Source organism: Cibotium barometz, chromosome 48 (genome assembly GCF_041138505.1).
Source record: "Cibotium barometz isolate CiBa-2024 chromosome 48, ASM4113850v1, whole genome shotgun sequence".
Lineage (NCBI taxonomy): Eukaryota > Viridiplantae > Streptophyta > Polypodiopsida > Cyatheales > Cibotiaceae > Cibotium > Cibotium barometz.
The window spans coordinates 746,384-763,392 of NC_141093.1; the positions used below are offsets into that span (position 1 = coordinate 746,384).

The 17,009-nt window shown below is 43.8% G+C and overlaps 1 protein-coding gene across 3 annotated transcripts in view; it reads right to left on the minus strand.

Moving 5' to 3' along the window:
• Nucleotides 1-6,481, minus strand: part of LOC147610685 (uncharacterized) — a 79,511-nt gene extending 73,030 nt beyond the window's left edge. For 2 of the 3 annotated variants that reach the window (XM_086785113.1, XM_086785111.1), the window contains exons 1-4: nt 6,124-6,481; nt 4,958-5,451; nt 4,554-4,836; nt 4,152-4,462 (exon numbers count right to left, since the gene is read on the minus strand). In XM_086785113.1, the coding sequence (XP_086641239.1) occupies nt 4,152-4,462; nt 4,554-4,836; nt 4,958-5,379 (1,016 nt within the window). In that variant the 5' untranslated portion in view covers nt 5,380-5,451; nt 6,124-6,481. Of the gene's footprint in view, nt 1-4,151; nt 4,463-4,553; nt 4,837-4,957; nt 5,452-5,549; nt 5,609-6,123 lie in introns of all 3 variants that reach the window. The other variant, XM_086785112.1, reaches the window with a different exon arrangement.
• Nucleotides 6,482-17,009: the final 10,528 nt, after the last annotated feature.

The following is a 17,009-nucleotide window of genomic DNA, read 5'->3' on the forward strand; positions in this document are numbered from 1 at the left end:
AGCAAACTAGGAAGAGTGCTGATTCTTCAGCTTCAACTCCAAAGACTCCAGCCTTTGTGTACTTGGAGATGTTGGACACCGATGCTTCATCTTCTTCGAGCGAGGATGCAATTGGCTTCACCGCCAAGGATACTCGGGAATGGATTCTTGATAGTGGTGCTTCCAGGCACATGACTCCTTCCCGTGACTTTTTTCAAGATCTGAAACGGAAGTCAGGTCGCATTTTCATAAGCATTTCTCTCGTGTTCTTTACGTCCCCGCACTTGGTTTTCATCAGGGCATGAGGAAGGGCTGCACACCTGAGGCTGAGAAAATTAGATGGTGGACTGTTCTAAGCTATGTTAGAATGCTGTAAATGCTTATGAATACTATGTTACCTTTACCAGATGACTGTTGCATGTATGGATGATGCATATAGGCGGAGGAACTGATGTAGAACTGCTGTAGAACTGCTGTAGGACTGAATACGCAGGCTGTAGGACTGAAACGCAGGGCTGTGCTGCTGCTGGACAGAAACGCAGATGTGTAAGGCTGCTGCTGGACAGAAACGCAGATGTGTAAGGCTGCAGATCTGTAAACGCAGGCTGACTGTAGGCGGCTGGTTCACATGCAGAAAACGCAGGACTGTATGCTGAATCAGGGGCTGATCTGATGCTGAATGCAGGCACCTATGGCTGTAGGAACTGCTGAACTGGAGGCGTTGGAGGACCAGGGCTGGCTGAAGCAACCTCAAGCACTCCAAGGGCTGGCTGAGACTAGTCTAGTGCTGAAGGCAAGGGAACTCCTAGGGCTGAGGAGGAAAGCTCTTAGCACACTGAAGACTGAATGATAAACTAAGCCCTATGCAAGCCTATTTATACTAACTGGAGGTTGGTCAAGTTGGCTGGTCATTTAATAAAGTTTATATTTATAAATGACAAATAATGCTAAATAAATACTATAAAATATGAGAAAAATACCAAATAAATCCTAGTAAATTCCCTAAGGCTTCTGGGATGTTCTAAATGATGCACAAGCATATGAATGCATATTATGCAGGATGCAGAGTGCTTTCTGATGCAAACCCTAAGGCTTCTACTGACTCTACATGCATGAATGATTCTCTCCAAGTGGGTTAAGGGACTTGACTGACTGATTGACCCGCTAAGGCTGAGGAATGACCTACGTAGCTCGTGCCTGACTTATCCAGGACTGAGGATGTACAATGGGGTCACGGCGTACGACAAATATCATCCTATTGGGTTCTAATATTGTACAACTGTTGCACTGCTGATGATGAGCCATCTTGTCACCATGCACTGAGTGCAGAGTGCATGTGACACAGTGCAAGGGCAGCTCTACGGTTTGTTGTTTCCTACAAGCAGTTCCATGCAATCGTTCCTAATGAAGGCCAAGGTTATCCATGACCAGTTAGTGGCTATGGATGCTGCTTTGTCCTCTGCTCAACTGGTTACACTTATCCTCACCAAGCTTCCCCTGGACTATGAGATCTTTGCGCTGCCAAGTCATATCCACTCAATTGGATTTTGTGATGATCTTAGCTCCCTACTCTTGGAGGAAAAGTCTGTTCTCGTTTCACAGGGTAAGTCGAAGGTATCTCTCAACAGTTCTGACCGGGCACTTTCCTCAGTTCAGAAGAAAGGTTGGAGTCGCTGCTTCTCTTGTGGGAAGAGAGGATATCTGTCCAATGATTGTTTGTCCAAGAAGAAGGACAAGACCAAGGGCAAGTCTTCATTTTAGAGAAAGGGCAAAGACACGACAAATGACAATGATACAGATTCTTCTAGTACCACTTCTAGGGCTCTCAGGGCGCTTCCGGCTTAGGAGGACCCAGATGGTGTACTTCTCTAGTATACATGCACTTTCCCGCATGTGCTTCCAGCCAAAGGAGGTTTGTGAGTGGGAGAGGGGGCTGATTGCAAGTCCACTTACTAGTGCATGGGGACCGTGATTCGGAGTTCCAAGCATTAGACATCTGGCAGGACATGGTTATCTTTGGTACAGCAAATATTATAGACTGGATCTGTTCCGAGTTCATTGTTCGAGGCTTTTGGGACGTGATGTGTTTTCCGTCCACTGTTGGGGATTATGGGCGCGGTGTGTCCACCAGCTCATCATGTATTCTTGGAGTTCACTGCACACTTGTGTGGGAATTCGTAGCCAAGCAAAGTTCCTTGCTGTTCGTGGTGGGTTTCGAGGAAACAGGTTGGCGGGTGCTCTCTCCGAGGTGATTCAGTATTCGCGGTGCTGGAGGGTGCATGGTTGCATCTTCATCAGCTTATATTCTTCAAACTCTTGCACACTATGAGCTGCAGAGGGGGTGTTAGAATTGTGCATCTCAGTGTTATGGCACTCTGCCTATTTATTGGGCATTTTATCTATTTTCACATGATTTTTATGTCTTGGACTAGTCGGCCAGTTGTATCAGGCAGTCGGTCAGGTCATATGCACTATAAAAGGGGTCTTCTCATTGTTCACTTGTAGTCCATTCCCGTGCACATAGTTCAACACCACTGTTGGCTATTGCCATTGTAAAGCTTATTGCTGTTATAAAAGGTGATCTTGTCCAACTCTCTCCATCTCCTTTGCTCTCTCTCATTGTTGTATTGTTTATGCTTCCGCCTATGCATTCTCCAACATGTGTACAGTCCAAGGAGAGTAACACAAGACATGGAACAAGTTCCCAGGAGGTTGGTTGGTGGTGTTCCACAAGACCCAAGGGGAATGGTAGTCCTGTGAGTCGGATGCCACTTGGGGCATACCAAGAAAGGCTTTCAGGAAACGGAGGGTGATCCTCCAAGGGGTGGAGCAAGAATGCCAGACCCAATGCTCAAGAAAAGAAGACCGAAGAAAGTGTTCAGGGATAGGGCAAGAAGGTCCGCAACAAACCATTAGTCCCACACCAGATTATCCAAGCAAAGTTTGCTACAACCCCGATGGTAGTGGATGCACTCTTCCAAACAGTCACATACCTCCATCGCATCAGTCACATGGATCTCTACAAGTACCCGTGGCTTGCCTTGGAGTCCTTAAGATACCTAGCACTCAAGGGCCACCCTGGAGTATGGTATGCCTTAGTTTCCACTTGGTTCTCAGTATATGGGCTCCACATGGACTACCTCCCACCCCTTCAGTAGTACAGTTTGGACTCCTCTTTTCTCCAGTTCTCTCATGAGGACACCAACCGGGTTATCCGATTTGATCTTCTCAGCCTCTACACCCACTGCACATGGATCACACCTTCGGAGCTCCCAGGAAGATGCACTTAGAGATCACTTCCTCACGCTCACTGAGGATGGATTCATTCAACAGCCAGGCTACCTGAGTGTTCACATGTCCCATGCCATGCAGATTGCGATTGGCTAGATACGGTTTCATCCCACCGCCTCAGAGTGGAGACATGTAGAGCTGAGCACATCTTCAAAACCGGGGAGCTCATACAGAGACCTAGGGAGGAGAGGATCAGCTGATTATGCCACACAGAGGTTGTGAAACAGAGGGGCATTACATATGTCGCTGCCCAGTATACTATGAGCTCCGCATGAGGTGTCACTGTCTGTTCGATGAGGGATTTGGTCCACTCTCTAGGATCACTGACTTCCCAAACACCCTGACCCCTACCTCGCCAGCCAACCATCACCAGCTTCTTCCCAACCCAAGAGGAGGACACCCATACAGTGGATCCCGTGGACCCATCTCGGGTTGCTCCAAACCCCTCTCACCCAAGAGGAGCTACCTCAGACCGGGCCTCCACATTCCAACGTGCCCAACGCCCCCGGCCCCCCGGACGTTGGCTACGATCCCCTCATCAGCTCCAAATCCAAGACATGCTCCACGAAAGCCTACTTGCAGTAAGAAGGCTAAAGATAAGAAAGGCATTAGAGGTGGTGATAAGCTGATAAAACATGGCTGCAGCTAAAATATGACATTGATCCCCTTACTTTCATTTAAACTACCACTCTAATCCTGTTTGTTCCTACAACCTTCAAATTTATCCCTCCATAACCATGCAATAAAACTTGTCAAAAATAACATGAATAAAAAGCTCATCAATGAGCCATAGTTACTCTAGTAAGGCATGTAAATACGAGATTTTGCACACAGCCTTCCATGGCAGTTCATTAACAGCAAGAAATCCATACAATTCTCACCTAAAGCCATGGCCTTCACTTGGCCTAGGACGATTCTCAACACCATTTCTATGTTGGGCTCCCCACTTGTGCTCTCGTTCTACTTGCAGAGTGCCACTGGTGGTCGAAGTTATTGCAACAGATTCCAATTTGGTTGCCGATCTTCTACCTTTCATTTTGGTTTTCTCCCAGCTTTCACCAGCAGTAGAAACTGCTCGATCTTTGTCTTCAACCAAGCCAGCAAGGGAGTTGTTTGTTTTGAATGAGTCACGATTTCGATCTAACGAACCAATGGACCTGTGAAGGGTCGACGTGTTTGCACGTCCCTCAAGCTGCACCAATGCAAGACATAAGCCTACAGTTCAACCATGGCCTTGATAAATCAATTGCACAAGCTCTACAGTAAAAAGGAAATAAACCTACCCGAACATCTACCATGGATGTCCGGATGCGCTTCTTTGGAACAGCCCCTTTGTTCTTGCCATCTGGCTTAGGTGTACCACTGTCAGCCATGCTTGCATGATTGGGAGAAGCAGAGAATGTAGCTTTGATGGAGTTCCCAGCAGTTGCCGGGCACTCCATTGATAAAGAAGTCATGGGCCGTTCATGAACAAAAGCTTCAGTTCGAACTCGCTTCCGTGTCTGCAGGGAGGCCCGGTATTTATCAAGCTTTGAAGTAGCCTCTACAAATCCCCGGGATCTCTCTCTACAGAAGACATGGGATTAGATCAGATCTTGCACTTAAGGGTGCAAGATCTTGCACTTAAGGGTGCATCTTCTGTGCAAAAAATATCCAATTTGAACTTCAAGTAGAGACACAATGGTACCTTGCCCTTGCCACATTGTCAATGAGGCTAGCTCGGATGCGTTTGAGCTCTTCAAGCCCTTGTTGTTCTAGAGGCTTTGGCTGTAAATTTCCATGGACTTCACCTTGCAGGCCCATGGCAGAAATAGTCGCCCTCCTCAGCTCCAACTGCCGAGCATATTTCTGCTCTCCTGTTGATATTGGGTCCAGAGCCAAGACTTGTGTAAGGGGAAGACGCTCTCCATGCGCAGAACTGCTGCTTCCAACAAACTGTTGCCCTGCCATTCCCTGTATAACTAGACGCCCTTCATGATTCTCTCGAAAGCTGGACCCTCTTTCAAGGTTTGGCCCACCTCCAAAATGACCTCGATGTGTTCCAGAATACCCAAACGATACACCATCTGGGCTGCTAGAATTGACTTCAAATCGAGGATTTACTGCCATTTCCTTCTTTCATGCACCTTAACAGTGGTGCACGAAGCTGAATAAACTCGTCATGATATTGATGGGCAAACCCTGATCAAAAAATCAGACAGACCAGCTAATCCATCAGCTTAAAGAGCCTAATTGTCAAGTCTGTAACTACCAATTATCTATAATATGTAGAGACCAACCTGTTGCCAGGCTTCATAATTGATTGAATAAGAGGCCCATTGGGCATCACTGCATCTGGCTATAGATAGTAAAAACAATCAAGAGCCATGCTGTGAAGCTACAGGATTATTGTAGTGAAGGGTTCAGTGGTACCATTTGGTATGAGACATCACAAAATAGAATACATCTATCTATGTATGCAATGTTCAAACGGTATAGTGCATCACATACATGTTCAATAGTGTATGTAATAGCATATATAAATGGGCAATGTTCAATGATAGTGCATCACATACATTTTCAATAATGTATGTGATAGCATATATTTAAATGGGCAATGTTCAATGATATTTCACATACATGTTCAATAATATGTGATAGCATAAATGGGCAATGCTTTAATCCATCAGCTAGTGTAGAGTGTTAATGAAATGAGCATAAGAGCATGTGCCTGCATACGGGACCATGTAAGAATCAAACTATGGTCGATGGAGAGGGTGTGAGTGTTGATTACATGGTATGTGGCATGCCGAGATGAGCAGGGACTATATGGTAAAATACAAGTTTCAGAATCTCAATGTAAGATAAACTTACCAATGGCCAGAGTTTATGAAACCGGATCAAGCAATGCGATGATGAAGAGTGCACAGTGTGATCGGAAGCTTCAGCCCCTGCGGTTGGAACGCGCCGGGAAATTCAATCCCTCTCAATATGTTTACGCCGGATAAAATGTATACCGCGCGCCAAATTGCGCGAAGGTCATGTAAAAAGCGGGTTTTGAATGAAGCGGGAGCGATCGGAGCTGCGGGCAGCTGAAAATTCCCAACGATGTTAGCGAATAAAGGCGACCGGAAAATCAAGCAGAAATGGGCCAGACTCACGATATTTTAAAAAAGCAAAAAGCAACAGCAAAACAATGAGCTTTTTGGTTGTTTGCAGAAGGGTTCGACACGAAGATGACACAAGCTGCTTCTTTTTTAAGAAGAAAAATAACGACAAGCATTAAATACATAAAGGATCCCTTTTCACCACACGTTGTGAAAAGTTACCGCCAAGGAAAACTCCAGGTCAGCGTTGAAGGCTTCCTCTAAGTTCAACTTCTAAGGCTAATGGGGTCTCTTTTAGACTCCCCCCTCTCTCTCTATATTAAATATGAACTTGAAATTTGGGTTCTTTTTTCACAATAATTTATTAATATATTAATATCTACAATATTATCAGGGGTTTTTACAAAAACCTTTTTGCTTGCAAACTCCCCCTAATCCCACTTTCTTATTAAGGAGATCACATACCATATCCCACATCTCATCTTCCCTACAAAGGATGATCTTTCCCACGAGAAATGAAAACCTAGCTCCATACAAGCAATCAATAGCACATCATAAGTGAAGCCTTTGGGTGACTGTTCTTCAAAGTCCTCCCCTTTTGTCCATAGCTTCACTACTAGTCTTCTTCCCAGGGTGGTTCTCAATCAAGGCCATAAACATCTCTTCTGGCTGCTTTTCCTTCAAATACCATCTTTTAGATCTGGGGCCCAAACTTGGGACATCATCCCATGTATATATACATGCCACCCTAGTAGTCAAGCAACATTAGGATATCCCAGTATGCATTAGCATCTCATCATCAAGGATCTGAATCCCCTAATCCCTGATTGTAATGCCTGAACTGCCTCAGCATACCTATTATTATTCATCTTATTGATATAGTATACAAACCAGCAAAAATGCACACATTTGAACATTATTTTAGTAGCCTCTACCCCCTGGCTGGTCCCTTTACTGAATATCAACTCATTCCTAGAAACCCAAATCACCCACAGGCAACAATATCTTATAATACAAAATATTAGATCAATCTCATGTATGCCTCCTTGCTTAACCTCCCTAGTAACTAATCCCCCCAATATCCCCTCACCCCCAAGTTGCCTTCTACCCATTTACCTATTTTCCCCCATAACCCCCTTAATGCGGGCCTTATGTTAACCTCGCCTATGCTCGTGCACCAAGGAGTCTCTCATTTCTTCATGTTGAGAACCCAAATTTCAAGACAGCCCTAAAATTTGTGTTCTCAACATGAAGAAATGAGAGACTCCTTATTGCATGCTAGGTCAACATAAGGTTTGTCTTAATGAAAAAGCTCTCTCTCTCTCTCTCTCTCTCTCTCTCTCTCTCTCTCTCTCTCTCTATTTAATGTACCTCTAACTTCTAGGTCCTTAATCTCCATTCTCTTTATGGTAGGAAAATGAATGCAATATTAAGACATATGCTCCATTAAATTCAAGCTCTAAATGTGAAAAATGGGTGTATCATAAGGAAGGGGGAGCTCCCCATCCTCAAGCATTTAGAGGAGATATATCCCACCGTATTACACAAATGTATGCAGTCCCTTAGCACCACATTTTTTTTAGTGAAGCTAAACAATTTTCAATCCAGAAAACATAAATTCTAATTATGCATTTAACAACAATAAATTCTAATTACACAAATGTATGAAGTCCCTTGGCACCACCTTTTTTTCCCCGCAAAAAAAAGAGTCAATCGATTTTCAATCCATTGAGAAATCATAAATTCTACTTTACATTTAATAGCAATAAATTCTAACTAAATTCATTAATGAGAACACCCAAAAGTATAATGCTTATAATAATAGTTTGTATGTGCAAAAGATGAGTGGATTTACACATACCAATGACCCATTGTAACACTTGGTTTTTGAAAGGTGGGAGCAACCTACAAGTAGGCTCTCTCTCTCTCTCTCTCTCTCTCTCTCTCAAATTCTAGGGATTTCTCCAAGTACTTATAAACTCCTCCCTCCATCTCTAATAAAGGAACAGCTGCAATAGGAGCTAGTACAGCAGCTGCACTCGTTGCACCCATCGAAACAAGGCATTCTTGGAGAAACTTGTTAGAGAGGAGGAAGAGGGAGGTTGGTAGTTAAGGGCATGGTGGCGTGAGCAACCAACCACACTGACCAGCAGCAGCTGTCGTAAAACGGTGGTGCACTGTTGGTTCCGCTTCACATCCTCAGCTAGCTAGTCCTCCACACCTCGGCACTAACTCTCCTCTTTCTGGCTAGATATTCTACACACTGCCGTGCAATCAATCTCTACACTAAATCCTCCCAAAGTTGGGAGCACGGTAGCCTATAGGACAAAAATCTGAGGCACAGTGGTCGTCTCAGCAGCCTGCCACTGACGATGATCCTCCAGGCAAACAACAACTCTCAGTAGTTGCCCGACCCGTGTCCGAGTTTTCGGATTCAAATGGATAATTTTCTTCTTAAATCGATTTTAAAAAGAACTTACGCCTTCAGGATCCAACCCATGGCTTGTGTTGATATATTTTGAGTCTTTACTTGCAACCAAATAGACTCAGAACTTACGCCTTCAGGATCCACAACCCATGGCTTGTGTTGATATATTTTGAGTCTTTACTTGCAACCAAATAGACTCTAGAAAGAATTTGTAACAGGTAATTTTGTTGGATTTGGTACAGTTACCCAGATGAAAGAACTCTTCCCAAAAGACCACAATTGCATGAAGTACACTGAGTATAATAAAATACTCCCTCCTTAACTACCCCACTTAGTGGTATTTTTTCTTGAAGAGTGATCCCATCATTAAAATCCACCCCAATACAATAAAATAGGCAACTACATTCACCCCATGCAAATCTTCCCTATGATTAAAAGAATATGGCGGCATCGGCCTCAGGTATGGCCGGAGCCTATACCCATTAATCAGTTTAGCTAGCTTTCTCTCGCTAGAGTGCTGACTTGGAAGGTTCCATCATAGTATTTATGAACAATCCATAAGAATGCACCCATTTCTTCCTATGCTAACACATAAAAACTATGCAGCTTGTCCTCACCGATCTATAATAATTGATGCATGTGATGAGTCAAAGCCTCGTCTGGGCTCCGCCTCTCTATGAGAGCAATCCGCAAACTCGCTTGAGTTAAACTAGTCGTCACCTTAAAAGCCATACGGAAAGCCTAGAGTGCAGATGTTGCGCCCACCGACTCAGTGGCGATAGAGCACTCAATCGAACCACCTTCCATGTCGTCGGTCGTGAGCACCACTTTGGTACTACACGTCTGGAGGTGGCGGGCTATAACCACCAAAGTAGTCGTTGCCAAGATCAAGACAAAGCTTAAAAGGATGGTTGATCACTACTGCAAGGTGGTAGACAAGGGATGCACAAGTTTGAAGATTACAGAGTTTGCATGCTACAATTAGCTCACATCTTGTAGTTTGATAGCCAGTAATATGAAGCCTAACATGGTTATAGTTCTTAGGAAGTAGCAGCCTTTGTGTCGAGCAGTGGCTCCTGTAGTGATCCTGTAATGATTCTGGAAGTAATACAGTAAACAAAGAGCAATGTTGCCATTCATTATGTCTCTGTGTTACTCTTTGCAATGTGTTGAATAAGTGTGTTGTGTCTCTATTTTAATAAACATGCTTTGCATTTGAAAGAGAGTGAGAGAGTTATGTGGCGGAGTGAGAGCAAAGTGAGTGTGTGAAGTTCTAAATTTGAGCAGTGTTCTGAGTGTCTCCATGACCACTCTAGAGTTGGTGTTCAAATCCAGAAGCCCTGGCAGGTGCCTCCCATGGCATTGCCTGACTGGTCTGTTACTTTAGTCGGTTGTCTTGCCATTCCACCAAGAGGGAAATCGGCGAGAAACACCTGGCGATCCTGTTGGAAAATCTACTCCGCTGGGAAACTTCCTGCTGAGGGAAAGCATTATCAAAACTAGGCCAGAAATCTTTCCTTTTTGAGAAATTACGGTGGAGCATAAAAGTCTCCGTTGAGTAGCATTCTACACCTCCATGCAAAGGAAACTCTGAAAGAGAAAGTTCTGGTTCCGCTCAAATTGATCTTGCTAAAAATAGATCCCTAAAACAAGTATACGAAGAAGCCATAACATGGACGGGATTTTTTTGGGAAGGTCGGCGCACAGAGAACCTTCCACCACACAACCTAACCAGCAAAAATGGAGTCAGGCATGCCTTCTGCATGATTGTGAACCTGAGAATGGAGAAAAGTAATGCCTTCCAAGAAACCCTCTAGCTTGTAGCTAGGAGTGTCTCACATCGTTCCAATCAGGAAGATAGTGCGAAAACTTCTACAACTCCACACGAGCAAGAGGGAGCGTCAAATTTCAAGTATAATTTGGACCAAGAAAAGGAGTGCCAAGAGCTAGAAGCTGTGCACATAGTCCAAGTCCAGAAAGCCCAAGAAGGGTGGAGCAACAAAACTAAGATGAACAACAACAAAACCCCCAGAAAAGGTTCACGGGAGCCATGGCCTCATTAGCCAAAAATTTCCCGGTGTTCTCAGGAGAGAAAGGGGAAGATGTAGATTTGCATGTAAGGAGGTTTGAGCAATACTGGAAAGTGACCAGACCTTGGGATGTGGAAGAACCAGAGCTGTGTGAAATCTGCAGAGATGCTTTCATGAACACCTTTAAAGACAAAGCCACGGAACGGGTGTGAAGATACCAAGATAATCATTTCCAAACTTATGATGAAGAGGTCATGACTGCTTTTTTAGGGAGATTCAACAAGATAAAATCTGCAACTCAACTCTGTGATCAAATGAGAGAACTCTGACAAGACGACATGGATGTAGAGGCCTATGCAACAAAACTATTGAGCTTAAGGCAGAGAGTGGTGGAACAAACCCGACCCTCGATGCAAATAGTTACGGATTGGTTTGTCCAAGGGCTTAAGCCGGACATCCATGCAGTAGTAAGCACAAAGCAGGCGGAAATTGAAGAGGAGTTCAAGGAATCGGTCGAGCTGGCCAAAATGGCTGAAAAAAGAAGCCAAGAAAGAAGACAAAAGAGGAAGCCCAAGAAAAGTGTCACAACTTAAGAGGATGATTCAAGCGACACCTCACAGGACACTCCAGTGGCAGTGAAGAAAAGGAATGACAAAAAGAAGAAAACCACGAAGGCACAAGTGAGCCCTGGAAAACTTGTGCTGCAGGTGAAGCATCATGCAAGAGATGAAAAAGAGAAAAATCTCAGAATTCCACAAAAAATGTTTTCTTCTCTTAATGCAAATAGGTTAGCCACTCAAGGAGGAATGTACACTGCTACCAACGTGTACCATTTGTAGCATGTACAACCATAGTGCATGGAATTGCAGGTACAACATGAAAAATAGAGCTCCCATGTTGAATAGAATGGAAGGAGCAGAAAGAAGATCCCCAGGGATGGGAAGGTATGGGAGTAGAGGTCGCGAAAATTACTCAGGAGGAAGAAGCCAAGGACATGTCGGAGGTTCTACCACCTTCACATGCTACTATTGTGTCAATAGCCTGGACACACCAAGGTAGAATGTGCCATGAAGGAAAAACATGATGAATAAAGATAGGCAAAATTGATGCAACTCAAAAAAATACACCAAGTTCCAACATGATGCAGGTGGATAACATACAAATGGAGGTTCAAGACATCTTGGTAGTCACAAGGGCAAAAGCAAATAAATCTAGTGTAGAGGTTCAAGACATCTTGGTAGTCACAAGGGCAAAAGCAAATAAATTGGGTGTAGTAATAACTACACCTTGGTAGTCACAAGGGCAAAAGCAAATAAATCTGGTGTAGTAATAACTACGCTAGATAATCAAAACCCACCCAAAGCCCACAAGAAGGAACAACAGGAGAAGGTGAGGATCCAAACCACTAAGGAAATAGAAAGAAGTCAAGGCAAGCAGAAGGAGGGTGGCTCATGCAAAGTCATCGTAGATCACCCAGAAGCAGGCAAAAATCTGCACAAGAAGCGTGCAGAGCACAACAATGAAGTCTGCTTGGAAGAAAGCAAGAAGGATGCTGATTGGTTGCAAACCAATGTAATATCAATGCTACTAGATAGACAGGTTCTGCGGAGACAAGTGCTGGACTTATGTCCTTAATTCAAGGTTAAAATCTTGATGGCAGGCATTGAAGGAATAAGCAAGGAACCGAAACACTCAAAAGAAAAAGAAACCCCAGAATGCAATCTGAGAAACCCCCAGCATCCAGAGATGATGAAGTGGCCAAAGTCACAATCCAAATGAATAACATAATATCAATGCTACTAGATAGACAGGTTCTACTGAGACAAGTGCTAGTCTTATGTCCTTAATTCAAGGTTAAAATCTTAATGGCAGGCATTGAAGGAACAAGCAAGGAACTGAAACACTCAAAAGAAGAAGAAACCCCACAATGCAATCTGAGGAACCCTCAGCATCTAGAGATGATGAAGTGGCCAAAGTCACAATCCAACTGAACAACGTGCTCATCAATGATGTAGTATTGGATGGTGGAACCAGAGTAAATGTCATTACTGAGGAAACTGTAGTGGGATTGGGTCGCAAATGGGAAGCCATTCCATTCAACATAAGAATGGCAGATAATAGAATAGTGGTTCCTAAAGGGGAAGGTTACGCTGTTGACAGAAAGAAAAGGATTGCCTTAAGGAGCAGGAACTTCACTATGATTGCAGGGAAGCTCTATAAAAGAGGCATAGACCAAATCCTACGCAGGTGTATCCCAGACCATAGGCAGCAGCAAGCAGTATTAAGGGAAGCACACTGTGGCATTACCGGATTTTCCATTAGGCCTATGGTGGCCAACGTTCATGAGGGATGCCAACAATGAAGCAAAGCAATGTGATGTTTGTTGGCAGATGGGTCAACCTGGTGATTTTGATAGATTGCCCATCTTGCCCATATTGCGTTGTTTCTATTCATGAAGTGGGCATTGGATTTTGTTGGACCAATCAAGCCACCCACAAAAGGTAAAAGTGTGAATACATCATTGTGGCACAATTGATTGTTTCACCAAATGGCCGGAAGCTAAAGTAGTGGAGCAATTCTGAAGAAGAGGTGGTGAAGTTCCTCTTCAAGGATATTATTGCTAGGCATGGATTACCGATGGAAATAATCAATGACCAGGGTACCCATTTCACGAACAAGGTGATGAAAAGGTTGATGGAAAGTACCTAATTAAAAACAAGAAGTCCTCAACCTATTACCCCACAGTGTAATAGCCAGGTGGAATCTACCAACAAGGTTCTGACCAAAATCCTGAAAAAGATTATAAATGCCGACAAAAATGATTGGGACCAAAAGCTAGATGCAGCCCTATGGGCATTCCGCACATCTTACAAAGTCTCAATGGGGGTAAACACCATTCAAACTAGTCTATGGGGGGCTGGAGGCGGTAGTGTCCATGGATTTTGCAGTGCTAAGTCTGAGAGTGGAAATCCAAGAAAAGCTACCAATGGAAGAATCCCGAGAGCAGAGAATACAGGAGCTCCTAGCCTTAGAAGAAGAAATATAACTTATCTCTCAGGCGGAGATAGTGCATCGGAGAAGAAAAGCCTAGATTGACAAGCATCTCAAGCACAAAATTTTCAAGCAAGGATACCTGGTATTGATCTACAACTCCAAGTTGGGAATGCACCCCAGAAAATTCAAAATCTAATGGGATAGGACCATTCATGGTAAAAAACCCGATCAACCAGAATGCCTTCACATTAGAAAGCTTGGATGGTATACCTTTTCCCAAAACAGTAAATGACTTTAGGATGAGAAAATACACGGGCCAATCGGTGGAAGTTACACCAGAAGAAGAACAAGCGGAGGCTGGTTTGAAAGCAGACAATGATGTGGAAAATCCAAGCAACAAAGCCGCGGAAGAATTCCGCAAGGGTGGCTAGTCCGCAGAAAAATACAATTCCGCAACAAATCAAGGCCATGTCAACAAAGAAACAAGCGACCAAGTGTACGCCAGTTAGATCCATGCCAGTAATGCAAATGGCCATGATGTCGGCATAAGCAACCGCATGGAGGACATCTGCGATGACCAAGTCCATGCCAGCAATGCAAATGGCCATGATGTCGGCATAAGCAACCGCATGGAGGACATCTGCCATGACCAACATCATTAAAACTCCACATGTAACGGTAAGACAGGGAGAGGTGGTAGGCAAACTTTAATACCTTTACATTGCTAGGACGGCAGGGATGATACGAATTAAGAAGTGGGAAGTCAAAAATGACAAGGTCTCAAGAAAGGAAGGAAAAAGGAAAAAGCATCGCAAAAAAGAGCACAAGGAGCAAAAAACGTGCACATTCTTAACCCCCTTTCTTGCTCACGGCTTTCTCACCAATTTGAAACACTCTCTCAGAAGACAAAGTCATGTCAAAGGTCAGCAAGTCTCTAAGGCTAGACAAGAGGCTAGAGAAAAGCCTCTAGATGCCTATGATGATCCCCGACATGAGAAAGAAAGAACACCAGAAGTGGGTGAGGAAATGCGGCTTTGAAAAGATGCTTGATCGCCAGTGGGAGGATCTTCAGGGCCCCGAGGATGGGGGCAAGCTTATTAATCAATTTTGAACACTCCCCGCCAGCTGTTGCAACCAAACTTCCCTTAGATAAACACGTATGCCAAATGAACAACAGGTTGCTCAGAGCAGTAGAAGCAGGAGAAAAGATCAACTAGGCTACCATCTACAAGGAGAATTTAGCAAAGAGAGCAGCCACATGGGCAAAGGAAAAATGGCCAATGGTGGTGCATGCACACCTAAGGGCCATCACACAGACCATTAGGTCCGTGGATCTCAGGTCTCGAGACTCCTACGCAAAACAAAAACACCACGAAGCTGGAGGATCCTCAAAGCCCAGCAGAGTGACCTTGAGCTGTTTTGAAGACGATGTGGATGATAAAGAAGAGTAGTAAAAAATTTCCCCGAAGGCCAGCAAGAAGAGAAAGCTCAGGATAGATGAAGAACTGTTGCCTGATCCAGAAGAGGTAAAGAAGCAGAAAGCAAAAGAAGAAAGAAAAAGACAACCGGAAGAGAGACAAAAATAGGAAGCCGCTTCTGCAGAAGTAGAAAAGAAGAAAAAGCTGGAAGAAGAGATAAAGAAAAAGGAGGAAGAAGAAAAGAGAAGTGTTTAAGGGCTGAATATTGGATGATATTTTTGTCTAAAACCTTAGTCTTTTAAATTGTCATAATCGGGTGTAGTGTGAAGTGTCTTTTAAGTTAGAAAGTCGTGCGAAGTAGTTTTGGGGATAGATAGTTATTTTGGCGTGGAAGTTAATACAACACATGTAATCGACGCATGTAATTGCTAAGGAAGGAGAATGATGTTTTGTAAGCAGTTTGTAGTCTTTGGCAGTTTGTTTTGTTAAGTTATTTGTCAGTCAAGTGTTTCCTCTTCGATGTACTTCTGCAATATTAATTTCTGAAGATGAAATGGAGTTTTTTCTATTCACAGAGTAATTTGGCATGTGTGAGTTATTTCTGGTTGTGTTTTGAGTGAGAAATTTGTCAGTTCATTTGTCAGGAAGTCTATGTGTTGTAGAGGGTTGAAGGAAATGTAGTTTACAAGAAACACTGGCGATCACGGTGCTTGTCATGGATTTTCATGTACGGGTTCATTTTCTTCTATTATGTGGGGGTGAGTGCCGAAGCGAAGATGAAGCGGTTAATGGGGATGACGGTTAGAATTTCTTCAAATATGGGATAATTGTGATGGGTGTTTGAATTCGATCTGGAGGAGTCAGCAGAATCATCTCATTCATACTTTACAAGATCAGTAGCAAGGTGATTAGGTTCGCAGCTTAGGGGAGATGACCAAGAACAGGAGTTGCCGGAAGAAGGTGGCGATAGGGGAACGTCAACAAATGGGTTTGAAGAGGAGACAGAGCATGATTCAGCGAATTCAGGTGAAGCAGTGGCACAGTCATCAGGGAGTTTTCCACAATTATTAGCCACAACAGCAATACAACGATCATGCCTAGGAGAAGGTTGCGGTTCAATCCTTTAGAGGAAAGAAGTACTGCAAGATTACCCCAAAATCAACCTCTTAATATGGCTGCAGTGGCTAGAGTAGATTTACGCGTCAAATTCGAGAGCTTTTCAGGAAAGTCTAAAGAAGACCCTGATTGCCCCATGTGGCTCAATTCGAGACCAGATGGCAGGCCAAAGGATTTGCCGGAGTATATGATGTGTAAGCCAAGATGCGCCAGTTTGAGGCAACATTGGAGGGAAAAGCCATGCAATGATTTAGCAATTTTGCTGCAGGACATTTTGTGGATTATGATGCATTAAGGATTGCATTTCTGAATCGGTTTCGGAAGGAGAAGACAGCAAATGATGTGCTGACAAAACTCAAAGGTGTGAAGCAAAAGAAGATGTTTGTGGAAGATTATGCACAGAAGTTTAATCGGTATGTGCGAAGGTTCACAATACAGGAAAGGCCTACAGATGAAATGTTGGCAGCATACCTTGTGAAAGGATTGAGAAAAGAGTTGCTGAATGCAGTTGTAGGTGTTGATGTTACGAGTGGAATGGATGCACTAATAGATACTGCTACTAGAGCGGAGAAAAGATTTGGGTTAACAGGCTTGAGTTGAGGAAAGAGGCATTCCAAGGATAGGAAGAAGGGAAAGTCAAAGGGGAAAAGGAAGAAGAAGTCAAGTG